Raw genomic sequence first — 18,429 nt, forward strand, 5'->3', positions numbered from 1 at the left:
TGTGCGTGTGTCGACGCAAGGTGCCACACGCACTCCCACCTCATCCACAGCCAAGCCAGCTTTTGAATTAATGAGCGTTAACACGAAGGGCAATGTGCAGTGGGGAGCGGTGGTGTAGCGGTTAGCGCCACGCTGCGCTACGAACCTGGCGACCCGAGTTCGATTGGCCGCTTTCGGCCAAAATCAGTGACGATTATTTGAACCGGTCCTGGGCCTCCCCTAGGTCGACTCAGCCTCAAATGAGTACCTCGTGCGGTGTTTAAACATCGCTACTGGGGAGACAAAGGCCGCCGGGCGTGGTGCTGGCCACCCACCCCCTCGTGTGCCGTTCTGGCCTTTATAGGTGCTCGCTAACAGCACTTGCCCCAACAGTCTGTTACATGCTACACGGGAATCTTTGTCTTTGTCGACTCAGTCTCAAATACGTACCTGGTGAGGTGTATCGACATCATAACTAGGGATACAAAGGTGGCCGGGGCGGGGTGCTGGCCCCCCAACCTCCTCGTGGTGCCTTGCCCGGTCTTCGTCGGTGCTGCGCGCTAACAGCACTTGCCCCAACAGTCTGTTGGAGGCTATACGGGGGACCTTTGTGTCTTTGGAACGTTATTACAGCCGGCTGGACGACTGATTACACGCGCGACTAACTAGTTTGGTAGCAGCAGCCTGATTGTAATCTCGTCGCCGTCCGATCAGCGGCGAGGAAGATTGCAATCACCACACCATCGTCACATGATGATGATGGTGATCATCACCAGTCTGAACTTTTCCCACCATCATTTAAAAGGCGATAACGAAGCGATTGTGGGTGGGTTGTGTGGGTGGCAGGGTGGACGCTCCATACAAAAGACAAAGATCTCCCGTGTAGCCTTAAGAGAGAGTTGGGGCAAGTTTTGCTAGCGAGTAGCACCGTAGAAGGCACACGGGGTAGGGCACACGAGGAGTGTGGGGGGGCCAGCACCACGCCCGACCGCCTTTGTCTCCCCAGTGCTGATGAGGTTTACACACCGCACCAGCTACCATGGGCTGAGTTTGCGAAGTGAGGTCACGGGGGGGGCACGGGGGGGGCACGGGGGGGGGCACGGGGAGGGCACGGGGGGGGCACGGGGGGGGCACGGGGGGGGGCACGGGGGGGGCACGGGGGGGGGGCACGGGGGGGGGGCACGGGGGGGGGGCACGGGGGGGGGCACGGGGGGGAGGGCACGGGGGGGGCACGGGGGGGGCACGGGGGGGGCACGGGGGGGGGGCACGGGGGGGGGCACGGGGGGGGGCACGGGGGGGGGCACGGGGGGGAGGGCACGGGGGGGGCACGGGGGGGGCACGGGGGGGGCACGGGGGGGGGGCACGGGGGGGGGGGTCAACTGGGCACGTTTATTAATTAATTTTAAATGCTTTATAATTAACATAAAACATATATCAATTAATTATATGCACCCGCGATTCCTAGTGTGGGCTACAAAGCGAACCCACCCCCCCCCAAATCGAGAAGTCAAACTTCGCCTATGCCGGGTAACCCGTTTAATGCCGAGTCAACCTATTAGGAGGACACACCACGCGTGCGCCCGCCAATGCAATTAGCGCGTCTGAAACTCGAGCGGCGATGCGGAGTCGTTGGGGTGGAGGGGTGGGAGCACGTGGGTGATTATTAATTGGTTGCAAGTGCGGAGTCGGAGCGGGGCGTTTCTCTCTCTCTCTTTCGCTCGAGGAGTGGGGGCGATCAAGACTTTGCTGGGACGTGCAGAGCCCGCGCCCTTTGTGCTCCGTGTGGTGGAACCGGCGACCCGCGTTCGAACTCCTCCGCTGCTTTGTTTGAAAAAGAAAAGGTTGATCTATCGAGTTTGTCGAGGGCTGTCGGGACCGCCTGTGCTCGCCTCGTACGGAGCGCGTTTACACCACCACCCCCGTGATCTTGCGCGGTAAGTTTCTGTGCGCGTTGCGTGTTTCTTCGGGAGTGAATCGCCACCCAAAGAGTAGAAATTGACCACGGAGAAGACTCCACCGTTGCTTGCCACCGTGTCCCGGTCAAACGATTGACACGCGCTCGGAGATTTGGTAACGCCAGGGCTTGTTGCCGTGTCTCTCCGTCTCTCGCTCGCGCGGACGGATGGAATTAAGCTGGCAGCTAGATGCGTGCTCTCGTGGGTGGGCCCGTGGGTGTCTGTGTGCGTGCGTGGGTGGGTGGGTAGATGGGTGCATGGGTGGGGTGGGTAGATAGGTGAGTGCGCAAGCCACTGCAGTGACGCGACACGCGACCATAGGCACCACGCGGGATTTAAAGTCGTGCGCTCGCCGCTGATGCTCTCGCTGTCCGATGTTTCTCGCGCAGGTGACGGTGATGGTCGGTTGGTGAGAGAGCAAGAGGGCACGTTGACATCCGAGCGGCGGTAACAGCCTTGACCAAGAAGCGTCGAGCTAGAACGGAGAAGATCATTTGTGCCAAGTCTTTAATGACATCCGTTGCTCAAACTTTTAAGCGCGTACGACGGCCGAGTTGGCCATTGGCACGCGTTGGCATCATCCAGCTGTAGTCGTCGTCGTCGACCGCCACAATCGGAAGCAGCCTCTATTTTCAAACAACATCTCTCTAACACGCGCACACACACATCCACATAACAAAAAAATACAAACACCGCCGGGGACCCAATGGCTTCAAAATCTCGGAGCGTGCGCCGCGCCTTGGCCGTGGCCAATTCATTCGAGGTGTTGTACCGCACCTCCCTCTGCTGCCTGCTGCCCTTCATCCCCATCTACCTGAGGCACCTGGGCATCAGCGCCGACGCTCTCGGGGTGATCTCAGCGGTGCGCTCTCTGCTCGCGCTCGGCCTGGCACCGCTGCTGAGCCGCTGCTGGGCGGGCTCGGCGAGCGGGCTCCGAATTGGGATGGTGGCTTTGCTGCTCGTGGCCGTAGCGGCCAATTTGAGTCTGACGGCCATCAAGCCGGACGGCTACGGTGTTGGTGATGACGGAGCGCTCTCTCCTCTTGCTGCTGCCGCTGCTGCTGGCCGTTTAAAAGATCATCGCTATGGCGACAACGCAGATACGGAAGGATGCGCTACCGGGTGGACACTGGTGGTGGAGCCTGCTTCTGATATTCATCGCAGCGGTTGGCCGTTTGCGAGACCCAAAGCGAACACCAACAGCAGCAGCAGCACCACGCCGCAGCCCAACGCTACCGCGTGGACGTCCAACAGCACTCGGTGGGAGTCATCAGCAGCGCTGCTGCCAGCTGTCGCCAACGACAGCAGCAGCAGCAGCGCTGTTCCACCAACAGCACCCGCGCCCACCGCGAACACCACCCACCCGGAGCAGCAGCAGCGGGGAGTGAACGTGAGTGACCGCGGTTCGGTCACGTTGGGCACTCCTCGCGGGGTCGCCCTGCTACGCGACGTGTTCCTGCAGGAGCCCGCGTTCTTCTACGTCCTCCTGGCCGTCAGCACGGCCGGGGTGTGCCTCTCCACGGTGCAGGTCGCGAGCCGGAGCTCTCTGCGCTCCTACATCAGGAAGCGAGCGGCCTCCGCGGCTCTCGACGGCGGCGCTTCGGCCGCGGTGGCCGCGCTCGCCCCGGCCTCGTGGCCCCGCTACTCGGGGGCCCTGGGTCGCAGGGCGGGCTACGTGGCGGCGGCCGTGGCGGTGTTCGGCGTCTGCGCCGTCGTGGCCCACCTGGACTGCGTCATCGCGCTCGGCATGAGCAGACTGACCGTGCACTTTTACGCGTTCTCGCTCGGCTCCTCGTTGGCCATGCTGCCAGCGCTCTTCTACCCTTCGTCGTCATCATCGCCGTCGTCGTCGTCACCGTCGTCTTCATTACCATCGACGAAGGTCGCCCACTCCGAGAAGACCTCCCAGCAACTGCTGGATGGCGCCGTGGCGAGACGTGAACGGGTCCGCGGAGTCGCTTACCTCGTGGCGGCGTTCGTGTCCGGAGTCGGTGCCGTGTCCGTGGACAACTTCCTCTTCTGGCACCTCGAGGACGCGGGAGGCACGCAGCTGCTGCTCGGCTCCTCCGTGGCCGCGGCGTGCCTGGCCAAGGCGGTGTTCTTCACCTCGCAGTGCTCTCACGCAGCCGATGACGAAGCGACCCCCTGGCCGCGGTGCATCCGCTGCGCCGTCTGCTCGCCTCGCGTGCCGCCCGGCGTCTCGGCTTTCCTCGCCCTCGCCTGCACCGCCGGGCAACTGGGCGCCTTCTCCTTCGTCTCTTCCGCGCCGTGGCTGGTGCTGCCCGCACAGCTCCTCTCCGTGCTGGGCGGCCCGGCTCTGCGCAGCTCCTCCATGCGCCACTCGGAGCGCAGCCAGGTTGGCGCCGGGGGCGCGGCGAGCACCGAGGGACACCTGGGACCAGAAGGAGTCGCGTGGGTGATCGGGAGGGACCGCCTGTTCGCGCTGTGCCACGGCCTCGGCTGCGCGGCCGGAGGAGTGGCGAGCGGTGTGCTCGTCGCTGGCTATGGCTACGAGGTGCTGTTCCGAGCGTGCGCTGTCGGCACGGCCACGTGGGCCGTGATCTTCGCCGTCGTGCAGCTGCTGTGCCGGAAGCCGCGCGTACGTTACTCGCACCTGCTCGCCAGAACGTCCAGAGACGATGACGACGACTTCGCGTACAGCGAGGACGATTCGGATTCCGAGGAGGAAGAGGAGGAGGGGGAGGATGGTAGCACCAAGAAGCTTCTGCCCGGCACGGACGCTTGAGGGTTGATGCCGGTTTGTGGGTCGTGGTGGGTGTTGTTGTTGTTGTTACGTTTCAAGTTCACGTTGGGGAGGGGCGGGGGTTGTTTTTTTTAACCAGGTGGGAACTCGGGAGACCAGGATGAGTCTCGTTTGCAAGAGTGACCTGGGATGATGATGACGATGATGGTGGTGGTGGAGCTGAAAAGAGGTGCTGTGTGATTGTGGTCCCTAATTGGTTGGCGAGCTGGCTCTTTGTAAAACTGGCTCCTCAATAATCTTGCAACAATTGTAATTTGGCCCCTATATCGTTAGCCAACAATTGGTAATTGTTACTAAATGTAGTAAATGTTACCAATTGTTATGCGTTAGCTGAATTTGTCCTTTTGTACAAATTGAAACCCGTAAACGCGCATCCTCTTTCATCAGTCATCCACAAATCGTATTCATCAACCGTATCGTCATCAATCACTCTTCATCATGATCATTATTTATAATCCTCGCGTTCATCCTTTCGATGCATTTTCCCTTCCGCTCCATCAATCTTCCCTTCGTCATAATCCTCATCGCGTCATCGCCCACCCGTCAACCCCCCCCCCCGGCGCCCATCCATCCACACGCAACCCGTGTTTCGTCATTGTCACGGCCGCGTCCTCCCAGCACTCGGGAGAAGGCTTTGCATTGACAACGCGTATTGTGTTTGCTTAGCGTTCCCGTGTTGATTTGTTTGTTGCGATTTTGATGGCGACACATTTTCCGCGCTTCTAGTTTCCCGTAAGCTTCCCATCACGACGCTACAGCGGCCCTGAGTCAATCCAACACTGCCTGGAAGACACCAACCCCACGCCGTGTCGCTTACAAGGTTTTTTTTGACCATACTTCACCACGCCAGTGAAATGTGGGTTGGCGAAGGGTAAAACCTTGGACCGGCTTCCGTTATCATTCGCCGCCCATGTTGTACCGTGGCCAGGAGTCTAATTTAGATGGGCCGGGTTCGTAGCGCATTGCGCTAGTCACTGCTCCACCACGTAGCTGCCCGTACCTTGCTGTATAAACAGTCTCGGCAGGTGACCATCGGCATTTACCTATCTGGGTTACATGGACCGCACGTTGTCGCGCAAGAATAAGAATGACACGCATGCTGTGTTGATAATTCGCGACAGCTGGAGAGCAGTGGTCGCACCACTCGGAGCTCTAAATCTTAAAAACGACGACAACGTCCAGAGAGAGGTGGACTAAGCCATGCACAAGGGCACTGAATGTCGCTCGGGTTTTCGTTTTTCACGTGGAAATTGCCGAAGCGCCGTTCACTGCAAAACAATGATCGTTAAAGACCCCGGTATGGCCCATCATCATCATCCCAAGGATAGGTCATTCATGGTATATCTTTGCATAAAATATATATTTTTTCAATTGCTTCTCACCTGGTTGACTAGGACACGTAAAGTATATTTAAAGCACTTGGGGACTACATGCCCCACGAGTGACGTTGAGTAGAATGTATGCAAACGCAGTAGACTCGTATGTAAACGTTCTTATAGCTGCTCGCATCGGACGAGGAGTGTAAAGAGGTGGGCCACGTCTCAGATGTCGGAGCTGGCTGGCCACCTGGTGGCTTCAAACGGAGTTCTCGAGTGTCGCGAGCTGATGGTCTCAGCACAGTCGCCAATGACGACTGCACAAAATGATGGTAAGAGTAGAAACAAAACGTTGATCTATTTTGACTGTCGTGTGACCAGCATTGCTCATCTGTATAGCAGGGCGCGTCGGAACATTTTGTGTTTGTGTGTAAGCACCCCGACTTTGTGGATCTGAGTAATCTCGGTAGTAGTTCGGCTGCGATGTACACTTCCGCGGTCCGTTCTCGAACCCAGGGTGGGGGGGGGGTGAAGGTGTCCCCTGCACTGCTGCTGTGTGAGGGTTCCGACTTGTGATCGTTGTGTTCGCGTGACGCCGGGGAGCAACAACGATGGAGAGAAGTTGAGAGCGGGGTTGGTGGGTGGAGGGTTCAATTTGGCTGTAATGCGTCCAATTCAACGGCTCCAATTATTGATCTTTAAGTTCACTCTCAATGCGTGCGAATGAATGTTTGTCTTAGGCCGTTCGTATTTCTTGCCCGATGTAAATGATTTCACGTGACCCAGTCACCCAAATGACCACTTTAAAACAAGAAAATCGATCTTGAAATCGAATCGCGACGGTGGTTGGGGATGAACCATCGCGTCCGTGTCGCATGTTCGGTGCGGACTCCGCGGGGCATGGATGCTGTTTCATGTGGCTGCTATGCAGACACGCGTGTGTGTCACTATATATACATGTTGCAGTGTGCGATGATATTGTGTAATTTCATGGATATAATAATTGTCGTTTTCGACTCGTCGACGTTCATGCGAAACAAGTTGTGGGGCGGAGGGAATCATGCATACTTGTAGATTATATATATTAAACGCTGTCCAACACGTGTTTTTGTCTTTGGAAGCATTTCATTATTATAGCAGCATGGACGCCGACTGGTAGCTGTGATTGCAAAATGCGTTTTGTGGTATCTCGATTTATTTTTTGGCAACTCCCCCCCCCCCCCCCCACCTTTTTTTTGTTTGACCGGTTCGCAAAGGAGAGAACCCTTCATATGAACACAGGGTCTACTCTTCCGTTTTGGTACGACAGCTATATATACATAGTGCACATTCGCCGCCCTCTCAATCTTGTTTGTAAATCCTATGAAGGCAAAATTGTGACTTCGAAATGCCTTGTAAAGACACGGACGACAGCGGACTTGCTGCCACGATGAGAGCTATTTGAATTCTAGGGTGACGCAAATCCTTGAATGTGTCGGTCGTGATCTCCGGGGTGGGGGTTGTGGAATGCTGTGGCTTACAAGTTTAGAAGTTAAACCGCTTCTTCGTTGCGCTATCATCTGTGGCCAGGTCGCTTTTGAAAAGGCGCTATATAGCTAGGTGGGCCTTACCTGGTAAAAATAATAACAATAGTTCATCTTCTTGGATCTTTCGGTAAAGTCACGTAGAATGGAAATAATACAAATACAACATTAATTTTATTATTATTTCCATTCTACGTGATTTTACCGAAAGAACCAAGAAGATGAATCCCTGCAGCCACGAAAGCTTTAAATCGAAATAATAGTTCAGTTTTGTTTTTAGTTTAAGTTGTGTGAGTTTGGGTGTAAAAAAGAATAAATCCCTCCGATTATAAAATGAGAACGGCAAATGTCGTTACCTGTGTTTCATTTTAAACTGTCAAGACTCCAAATCGGCCGTAGCGGGAGTACACGGGTCGTGCGTCATGTGTGTACGAGGGAGTACACGGGTCGTGCGTCATGTGTGTGTGTGTGAGGAAGTACACGGGTCGTGCATCATGTGTGTGTGTCTTCTAGATTTGAAGCTTTCGTGACCGCAAGGATTCATACTTAGGTTTTTTTCGGTAAAGTCACGTAGGTAAAAACATTTAATTAATAAAAGTAATATAAAAATTAAATAAAAATCACGACGTTTCGGAGGCAACACGAAACGTGATCTTTATTTTTATTTTACTTTTATTAATTTTAATTTTTTACCTACGTGACTTTACCGAAAAAAACCTAAGAATGTGTGTCTTGTTTTCACGCTAGTTACTGGTAGCGGTAGTAGTAGCGGCCTACCCGGCGACCCGAGTTCGATTTCCCACTCGCGGCCACCAACGCCGATGACGAATTATCCGATACGGTCCTAGCCTCTCGCCTCGGTCAACTCGCCCTCAAATGAGCACACCTGGTGCGCTGTGTAAACATCGTCACTGGGGAGACAAAGGCGGCCGGGCGTGGGTTGTTGGCCACCAAACCGACTCGTGTGCCATGCCGGCATTCATAGTTACTTCTCGCCAACGGTCTGGGGATTATACGGGCGATCTTTGTGTAATAGTTAATGAGCTAATGACCCTTTTGTACTGCGTATTGATTGGGCATTGTCTCGCGTTTTGAACGATCTTTAAATTCTGACAGCTGCTCATTTCGATCGCAAAAAAATCATTCTGTGATAATTGTTTTTTTTACCCTTCTATCTGGCAACAAAACTGACACCTTTTTTTTTTACAAGGAGTCATGTTTACATAGACCACAATACCTGCAGGCATAATGCAAACAAAAACAAAACTCTGTTAATGTGCACTGTCCTTGAAGTTGATTGGTCCACACCCGAGACAGCTTTCCTTAGAGCCTAGTCTCACATGTGTTGGACGAGTTGCCAGATAGAAGGGTAAAAAACCAATTATCATATTTTTTACTGGCAAATGAGGTTCCAATGGTGTAAATCATTCTGTGTAAATAATTCCTGATAAGAAGCTGCCAGCAAGTGGTGTGGAACAGAAGGACGTGGCACAACCAGAAAACACGTCGGAGAAGCTGTACACCACCAACAACAAAATTATTATTCCATTCTAGATTTGGAGTTTTCGTGACTGCAAGGATCCATACTCTTTGGTTCTTTCGGTAAAGTCACGTAGATGAAAAATAAAATAATACAAATACAAATAAATAAAAGTACTTTTTCTTTTTCATCTACGTGACTTTACCGAAAAAAAAACAAAGAATATGAAATGATTCCAATTAGCCGATGCCGTGACCCCATCTCTGCGTGTTTGCCCATGGCAAGCCAAGAGTAAACAACTGGGTGAGTGATTTGGTAAAGAGGGACTTAAAGGTAGATCTAAATCTGTAGGCCAAAATATACAATAGACAAGTTTGTTTTCATTTCGGCTTTACTTTTCCAAAGCAAATATATCTTTAATAAAAAAAATTCAGCCCTTTGGTAATCTATTGCTGAAGACTCCCCCCCCCCCCACCATGCACTCCCGCCTCCAGCTTGTTGGTCACGGGCTTGTTTGTCCATACTTCACCTCGCTGGTCGGTGCGGGTTGGTTAAGGGAAGGGACTAGGACCGCTTCGGATGTCACTCGCCATTGAATCTAGCCCGTGGCCCGGAACAGAACCCACAGCGCCGGGTTCAAATTGCGTTTTGTTCACCGCTGCCCCACCGCTCCCGGCAAATCGGTTGAACGTCTTCGTGCAGGCGAAAACAATACTTCCTCGACACGAACAGCTTTCTGCCGTTGTGACTTGCGGGGTATATATTCAAATGTAGCTCGGATTCGGCTGGACGGGACTGCGTGTTGCTCAATGGACATGAAATATATTTGAAAGCATTTCAAGCACGCGTCGTGTTCGTGGTTTTCGCGTGGAAGGCGTTTAAAATCTGCAGCCCTGCCCAATGTCTCGCTCGCAGTCCCGAGATCCCGGCTCGGGAGACCACCTTGACCTGCTACTTCCACGCTGGGCAGAAGCTCGTGGTGTAGAGGTCCGAGTTGCCCACGTTTTACCCCACCACACGTGACCTGCCGTTTGACGGGTGGACCCATTGATTTAAGTTTTCAGTTTTCAGTTTCATTTATTAGGTGTAGCCCTGTGAGCCATTCGCCTCTTGAATCGGGTGCAACCGCAACAAACAAAAACATGAATAAGAAACACCTTAACGTGACTACGAGCAACAGAAAAAATCCAGGAAAAAACGGCAAAGTCTTCCAGAAAAAGCACAGAATATCAATGCTGTGTGCTAGAGAGTGTTTACCAAGTATAACCCGTAAAAACAAAGTTTTTCACTATAAATCCTTTATATGCGTGGCGGCTAGAGTCCTCTCGTCCTCTGGCTTGAGATGGCTGCCACCTATGGGTCAGATGATTGCATTGCATCATTAAGCAATTGGTAATTAAATATAATATTTTTGTCCTAAAAAGTGTAAAATTTTGGAAAAAAATGTTCACGAACATTAATTGTCACGCACAAACGAGTCTGTGTGGAAAATGTCAGCTCGACTGGATCACGGGAAGTGGGTTAAAAAACGACCGAAAGATTTGCACGGTCGTAAGCAAGCAAGCAAGCGAACTTAACATAAAGGATAAAAAAAAAATGTGAACACTTCTGATAATTTGCAACAATACCGCAAGAAATCTGCCTTCGGGCTCTGGAGACCACCTGGAGAAGATTCCAGGCACGCGTTGACAACGATGGCGAACAAGTGGAGATTTTGACTCTCTGAAGCTATTGACGTTACATTTGTTGTGTTACAGCATAGTATCATCCGTTCATTTGCTCATCGAGGGATTTATTCTTCTTTACACCCAAACTCACACAACTGAAACTAAAAGTGTTAACATATTTGAAGCACCCTAAAAATACTGCCGGGTATGACAGAGAAGACGGAGTGGGGGGGGCGTGATTTGAGTAAAAAAAAATTCATTAATTCAACTGCCGCGCCGGGAGATCGGGGACTCGACCTCTGGCTTGGGCCGAGTCCAAGTGTAACCGATGGTTCCAGCAGCCCCCCCCCCCCCAAAGCCACTGACGGTAAAGACCATCTTCTTGGTTCTTTCGGTAAAGTCACGTAGAAGGGAAGTAATAAAATAATAAAAATAAAACATAAAATAATTCTCACGACGTTTCGGCCACATCGCAGGCAGCCGTCCTCAGGTGAAGACCAGGTCTTAGAGTCGTGGCATCTCTTCAGAAAGGTGAGAGACTCGATTAGCTGAGCCTTCTTATCACGGAGCTCGTTGAAGGCTCTTAAAGTTTTATGGAATCCCACCCCGTAGTGGCGGTTAAATTTCGATTTAAAGCTTTCGTGACTGCAGGGATTCATCATCTTGGTTCTTTCGGTAAAGTCACGTAGAAGGGAAGTAATACAATAACCGAAAGAACCAAGAAGATGAATCCCTGCAGTCACGAAAGCTTTAAATCGAAAGGTAAAAGACCACGCAATGGTCAGCAGGGGGCAGTGCAGCACATTCCATTGGTGCACCGCGCGTCTCTGCTCCGTCCTTCACCTTCGCTCAACCCGCACGGACCAGAGTGGTGAAGTATGGATACATGACCCCATCACCGACGGGCAACGGTGTGGGGGAGGTCATCATCCAGCAGTGGATGGACCAAACGGGCCTGTTACATTACGACCTTCCACTACAATTTGGCCGAATGGAAAATCATCAATTTGTCACGCACTCGAATTTGGACGTGTCGATTTGTGAGCGTTATAATCGATGCCTATCCGATCGCTGTCGATTGTGACATCACGAATCGAGACGTGACTATTGATATTCTTGGTTCTTTCGGTAAAGTTCTCACGTAGATCGAAAATAAAATAAACATAAAAGATAATAAAATTAAATAAAATGTAAAATAATAAACAGAAAATAATAAAAGCTAAAAACCCACCACGTTTCGATCGCAACAAAAGCGGTTCGCCTGATGAAGACGTCATTTAAGGACGGCCCCAAGGGGGACACGGGGAGGGGGGGGGTGCAACTTGAAACGTTGCCCCTTAAAAAACCCCGTGTGATAATAGGGGTTTTTCCCCTTTTTTCTGGCAACAAAACTGAAACCTTTCTACAAGGATTCATGTCTGCATTAACCACAATACTTGCAGTCAAAATGCAAACAAAAAACACACTGATAATATATAGGCATTGTCCTTGAAACTGATTGGTCCACACCAGAGACGGCTTTCTTTTGAGCCTCGACCCAATTGGTGCTCGATCAGATGACGCCAAAAGGCGAACAGCTCAAAGACAATTCCACTATCAAAGTAATGAGGGGCTCGGGGTGAGCATCTACATCATTAGATCTCCTTTGCCAGTACCAAAATATAATAATACGGGTTTTTCCCCTTTTTTCTGACAACAAAACTGAAACCTTTTTACAAGGATTCATGTAACTGCATTAACCACAATACTTGCAGTCAAATGCAGACAAAAGGGGGAAAACCCGATTATCATATTTTGGTACTGGCAAAGGAGGTCTAATGATCTTCTTGGTTATTTCGGTAAAGTCACGTAGAAGGGAAATAATAAAATAAAACATGTCTTCCGACAAACCTGTTCTTCACCTGAGGACGGCTGCTTGCGTTGTGGCCGAAACGTCGTGAGAATTATTGTATTATGTTTTATTATTTTATTATTTCCCTTCTACGCTACTTTACCGAAAGAACCAAGAAGATGAATCCCTGCAGTCACGAAAGCTTTAAATCGAAAAATAAAATAATTCTCACGACGTTTCGGCTACTTGCGTTGTGGCCGAAACGTCGTGAGAATAATTAAATGTTTTATTTTTATTATTTTATTATTTCCCTTCTACGCTACTTTACCGAAAGAACCAAGAAGATGAATCCCTGCAGTCACGAAAGCTTTAAATCGAAAAATAAAATAATTCTCACGACGTTTCGGCTACTTGCGTTGTGGCCGAAACGTCGTGAGAATAATTTAATGTTTTATTTTCATTATTTTATTATTTCCCTTCTACGTGACTTTACCGAAAGAACCCAGAAGATGAATCCCTGCAGTCACGAAAGCTTTAAATCGAAAAATAAAATAATTCTCACGACGTTTCGGCTACTTGCGTTGTGGCCGAAACGTCGTGAGAATAATTTAATGTTTTATTTTCATGATTTTATTATTTCCCTTCTACGTGACTTTACCGAAAGAACCCAGAAGATGAATCCCTGCAGTCACGAAAGCTTTGAATCGAGGTCTAATGATGTAGACGCCCACGTGTGTTGAAGATGACGTCACCGCTGGCGCGCGCGAGCCGTGACGTCATCCGCGTGCGAGGAACCACGTGGAGGCGTGGTGGTGGTGGTGGTGGCAGCCGCTGTCGCTGTCAGAGACCGCATCGCATTCGAGGTACGGGAGAAGTCGAGCGTGGTGGGGGAGGCGCTGAGACTAACATTACCCCCCCTACCCTGCCCCCCCTACAGCTTTTAACAGTTGGGGCAAGCGCTGTTCGCGAGAAGAAGGCCGGAACGGTACGCGAAGTGTGTGTGTGTGGGGGGGGTGTGACAACAACAACAACGGCCCCAGTGGCGATGTTTTTGCGCGGTTCACCGGCGCGCTCGTTTTGAGTCCGAGTCGACCTAGGGGAAGGCGCGGGACCGGTTCGAGACCATCCGTCGCTGGGCTTTTTGTGGCCGTGAGCAGGGAATCGCACTCGGCTCGCGCTAACCGCTGCACCACCGCTCCCCGTACGTGCTGCTGGATGCATGTACAGTAAAAAAAAAGACAAAGATACCCCGTATAGCCTTCACAGACTGTAGGGGCAAGTGCATGTCGGCGATATGAAGTTCACCGCTTGGCCTCCCACAAAAAAACAAGACACTCCTTCAAAAGGTGTCGCTGGAAAAGGGAGTTGAGAATGAGGCATTGTGTGAAAGATAAACTGTGAATGAAACTTTGGATTTTACCAGGTAAGGCCCACTGATCTATATAGCGCTTTTTCAGAAGCGACCTGGCCACAAATAATAGCTCAATGAAGCGGATTATCACGTGGGAATTTATAGCAGCCATATAGTACTCTAAACGCAGGCTGTGAATGTGGAGGGAAAACCGGAGAAAAATCCACGCGACCACAGCCAGAGATACACGCAAACTCCAAATATACATCTTCTTGGTTCTTTCGTGACTTTACCGAAAGAACCAAGAAGATGAATCCCTGCAGTCACGAAAGCTTTAAATCGAAAAAATCCAAATATACAGCAGCAGGCGTCGGGATCGGGATCGAACCCACGCACTCGTGTATACCACGCGAGGTGGTTAACATCTCGCCACGGTGTGCGTGCCAAACAGGCACGGGGTCTCCGCCGCGATGAGGAACCTCCGGCTGGCGCTGAGCTCGCACGTGCGGCCCCACCGCGCGCTGGCGGCGGCGCACTGCGTGAGCGTCAACACGGACACGGCCGTCGTGTTCGTTGGCTCGGCGCGGGGACTTGCCGGGCTCGACCCGCACAGCGGAGAGGTACGACGCGCTCGGTCGAGCGGCCCCGGCGCGCGCATCTGTCGGAGTCGTGAATGCCCGCCCGTCAAAAAACACCAGCACCGCCATGGCCAAAGGAAGGGCCAGGTGGTTCGGCTGGAAGAGCGAACGGCTTGCCATCGGTAGACTAAGAAGCGGTAAAGGTGCAGCCCTGCAATTGCTCGCTCGCGCCACTGCCGGCGAAAGGGCCTCCACCAGAGCGAGCTCTAGGCGAGGCCCGCTATAGTTGTATTTTTGGCCTTCTCATCGACGCTGGTCCCACAATCGTGGAAGAGGTTTGAGCAAATCAAACTTTGACTGACCACACGTGACCTGCCGATAGACTAACTGTGGTGGGACCCATTTAGACTGTTGGGTGGACAGAGGCGCGGGGAGATTTAAGGAATTTTCCAAACTTTCAACTGCCGTGTCGAAATGTCAAACCGGTACTGCGAGGCCGACGTGCTGACCACGACACAATCCATTAGCAAACTTCTAAACCCTCCAGATTCAAGCCGTTAGAGGTTAAAAAACTGAACGTGAACTACTTTCCATGTTCAATTTTGGGGGGGACGCTCAACTAAACTTAAACTAAACTTTTGATTTGACCAGGTGAGGCCCACTGAGCTAAATAGCTCTTTTTCAGAAGCGACCTGCTCACAAATGATAGCTCAACGAAGTGGCTGACGTGTGTAAATTTATAGCAGCCAAATACCATAAACGCACGTTTCTAAAACCACGCGCCCACGGTGAAAGTGAGAACACGCAAACTCCAAATATACAGCAGCAGGCGTCGGGGGTCAGGATCGAACCCGCGACCTCCTGCACACGCGGTGAGGTAGTTAACGTCTTGCCACCGCGTCGTCAAGCTTCGCACACTGGACTCGCAATCGCCGACGGTCGCCGCACGTGGATAACGAGCGGGGTCTGATTTCCCGGCGCCTCCGCAGGTCGTCGTGGACGTGCCGCTGGTGGACGAGGGGTACCTGGCGGGCGACGGGAGCGGCCGCGTCGTCGGGATTCAGACGCTGCCCGACGCCGACGCGGCTTGCGTCGCCACTTCGCAGGGCGACGTCTTGCTCTACAGCGTCACAAGGGCCCAGGTGCGACCGTGGTCGTCCGCCGCCGTTGCCGTCCGTCGGCCGTTGTTCTAAACCGCTGCCGGACGAAGGGTTCCGCAAAGCCGCCCGCCGGCAAACTGCGGCCGTATTTAGCCAACCGTGCTGATCGGAGGTGCCGGGGGAAGGACTACAAACTAAATGCAAAAAGCAGTTGTTAAGAAATTAGTTTTCAATCTATATTTAAAGTCCATAGCCCCAGTGGCTTCGGAATATCGTAAGGAAGAGCGTTCCAGACGGCCGCAGAAGCGCTGCTGCTGCACCTGGCCAGGTTCCTGTGCACCCAGTGGGAGGCAAATGAGACGATCGCTGACTGACCGTCTCCCTGTCCCCGTGTCTCTTGTCTCCCTGTCCCCGTGTCTCTGTCTCCCTGTCATCCTGCATCTCCCCGTCTCTGTGTGCTCTGTGTTTCGCCGCCGCTCGCAGCTGGAGTGCGTGGGCAGCGTTGATAGCGGCCTCACGGCCATGAGCTGGAGCCCTGACCAGGACGTGATGGTGCTGACGACGGGCGCGGACACCATCATCGCCATGACGCGCGACTTCGATCCGCTCACCGAGGTGCCCATGCACCAGGATGATTTCGGAGAAGGTATCGATCTATCGAGATCTGTGCGTCTGTCACTCACTCACTCGCACTGTCTCACAGTCTCCTGTCTCTCCTGAGTCTTGTGTGAGTATATGAAAATTAACACGTTCCTTCGGAGTGGGCAGGTAGGAACTTGGTTGGACAGCGCATTCGTGCGATCCGTGTCACGCGGCGCAAGCTGCGTGGGGCGGCGCGTCACGTGGTGCTGAGCCCGCCCGAAGCGCTCTATGAAATACAAATCGAGGGCGTGGCTATGCACGACAGACAGACAGACAAATAATCCCTGGTGGGCAGTGTGGAACTGTTGTTCCTACCTGTAATATCTCTTTCAAGTCACGAGTGATGTCCATAAATACCGTCGCACCATCTTTAATGCTCGCTTGCGGGCGATGCATGAACTACATCCTGACGTTTTTAAAACAATCTAAACAAACGGAGGAAGAAAAAAACCCCGAGAAAGTGTTATTATTAACAAATCTTTAGTACACATTTTACTTCGAGAGAGGTCAAAGCTACTGCGCTGTGGTTTTCGTTGCACGATCACCGACGGCCGCTCGCGGTACCAGAGGATCACGCGGTCGCTCACCCACCATCGCACGCACGTCTGCGTTTCTCTGCCTAGGCCATCTCAAGTCGCGCGGCATGTTCGCCACTCGTAATAATCACGAGTTGAATTTCAACGTCATACATAGTTTGCAGTTGATATATATCGTTTTTACGTTCGGATTTTTTTTTTTACTTGCGGTAAAGCGTTTTTTTTTTTCTTCGGAGTGCCGCGTTCGGCGGAGACTCCCCAACCGCCGCTTTGTTTTCCCGTAGGCAAGTTCGTGACGGTCGGCTGGGGGCGGAAGGAGACTCAGTTCCACGGCTCGGAGGGGAAGCAGGCGGCGCACAAGAAGCAGGAGGTCAACGCCGACCCCCTCCCCGCTTCTCGTCCCGCGTCTCGCGCGACCGTACCTCATCGCTCGCCACGTTTCCAAACACTTGGCTGGAGTTGCCGCCGCTGCTGCAGTGAACTTACGCGACGGGTAACGGGTCGAGTGAATTGAAATTGACGGCGAGATGAATAGTTTTTTTACGTCACCGTGGGGACTCGTGACTGGCGGTCCGGCCCAACTTTTTTTCTGGGACATTTCCTGCTCATCGGAAGGATTTCACGAGCGGTGATGGAGCGTTGCAATCGGCCCGTGTGCAGGTGCCAGCTGGCATTGTTTGCATCGCAGGACAATGGGAGATGATACAGCAGTGGATTGACCACGGCTGGTGGTGACGGCGATGGCCATGGTGACGATGATAGAGAATCGTAGAATTCAGAGAACTTCTTTCACACCGTACGTAGCGAATCGTGTTAATAGGCGGTGCGAGATGGTCACTGCTTGGGTGAAGCTTTTCTTGCTGAGCTGTGGATTGATCATGGCTGATGAGGATGATAAATAGATAATAGAACTTAGAAATCTCAATTCTCCTGTCCGCAGCCGTTAGCCAAGTATCACTCGTGTTTATTTAATCCTCATTACCGTGCTCGACCAAACGAAGCTGGAAATTAATGATTCCCTTTGTTTTTTTATTTATTAATGTTAATTGTCACAATAATCAGCATCACAAAAGAGACTAAACAATCGTAACTGTGACCGCACGCGCAGTTTTTTTATTTCCCAAGGACATTGGCGGAGAGGTCCCTGTTTGTATGCAAGTTAAACTTCTTTGGCACCGTACGTAGCCAACTCCGCTGATCGTAGGTGGGAGGCAAAGTAAAACAAACTAAACACACGGCGGTTCTAAAGAAGTGAGTTTTTATTCGAGATTATTTAAAAGTGCGTAGCTCCAGTGGCTTCCTAATATCGGAAGAAAGAGCATTCCAGACGGCCATTGAAGCGCAAAGCACGCGCGATGTGCCGACCCGTCTTTGTTCAATGGCTGTCCAAAAGCCGCCGCTGCGAGGCTGGGAAATGGAGGTGGGGGTGGGGGGAGTTCGTTGAGGCAAGCTCCTTCAGCGCCGGCTGGGGGGTACTGGGATCACCGCTCCCTCTCGATCGCTCCGTCCTCGCCCCCTGCAGGTGGTGGCGCCGGCGTTCACCTGGGACGATGGCCGCCCGCGCGTCAGCTGGCGTGGCGACGGGCAGTTCTTCGCCGTGAGCTCCGTGTGCCCACACACGGGTGAGAGGTCCCACTCCGACTTTTTTTTTTTTCCCCACCGCACAAACCGGCCCGCGTCGGGGGCTGTGCCGAGCGTGTGTGTGCG

The 18,429-nt window shown here is 52.3% G+C and overlaps 2 protein-coding genes across 5 annotated transcripts in view; both read left to right on the forward strand.

Moving 5' to 3' along the window:
* The first annotated feature begins 1,773 nt into the window (after nt 1-1,773).
* On the forward strand, nt 1,774-7,052 carry LOC144946025 (uncharacterized). The gene is made up of 2 exons (XM_078874763.1): nt 1,774-1,913; nt 2,324-7,052. The coding sequence occupies exon 2, from the start codon at nt 2,641-2,643 to the stop codon at nt 4,678-4,680; it is 2,040 nt and encodes a 679-aa protein (XP_078730889.1). The 5' UTR covers nt 1,774-1,913; nt 2,324-2,640; the 3' UTR covers nt 4,681-7,052.
* A 6,250-nt stretch (nt 7,053-13,302) lies between these two features.
* Nucleotides 13,303-18,429, forward strand: part of ELP1 (elongator acetyltransferase complex subunit 1) — a 34,871-nt gene continuing 29,744 nt past the window's right edge. For 3 of the 4 annotated variants that reach the window (XR_013639722.1, XR_013639724.1, XM_078874478.1), the window contains exons 1-6: nt 13,303-13,378; nt 14,318-14,486; nt 15,434-15,586; nt 16,028-16,190; nt 17,007-17,092; nt 18,245-18,344. Coding sequence is in view for 1 of the 4 variants with exons in the window: in XM_078874478.1 (XP_078730604.1) it covers nt 14,337-14,486; nt 15,434-15,586; nt 16,028-16,190; nt 17,007-17,092; nt 18,245-18,344 (652 nt within the window). In the remaining 3 variants the exon portion in view is untranslated. Of the gene's footprint in view, nt 13,379-13,401; nt 13,501-14,317; nt 14,487-15,433; nt 15,587-16,027; nt 16,191-17,006; nt 17,093-18,244; nt 18,345-18,429 lie in introns of those variants that run through there. The other variant, XR_013639723.1, reaches the window with a different exon arrangement.

This window comes from Lampetra fluviatilis, chromosome 39 (assembly GCF_964198595.1).
Source record: "Lampetra fluviatilis chromosome 39, kcLamFluv1.1, whole genome shotgun sequence".
Taxonomy (NCBI): Eukaryota; Metazoa; Chordata; class Hyperoartia; order Petromyzontiformes; family Petromyzontidae; genus Lampetra; species Lampetra fluviatilis.

What these genes read in the sequence shown, in the direction of transcription:
- LOC144946025 (XM_078874763.1), top strand. Translation starts at nt 2,641, where the DNA reads ATGGCTTCAAAATCTCGGAGCGTGCGCCGCGCCTTGGCCGTGGCCAAT.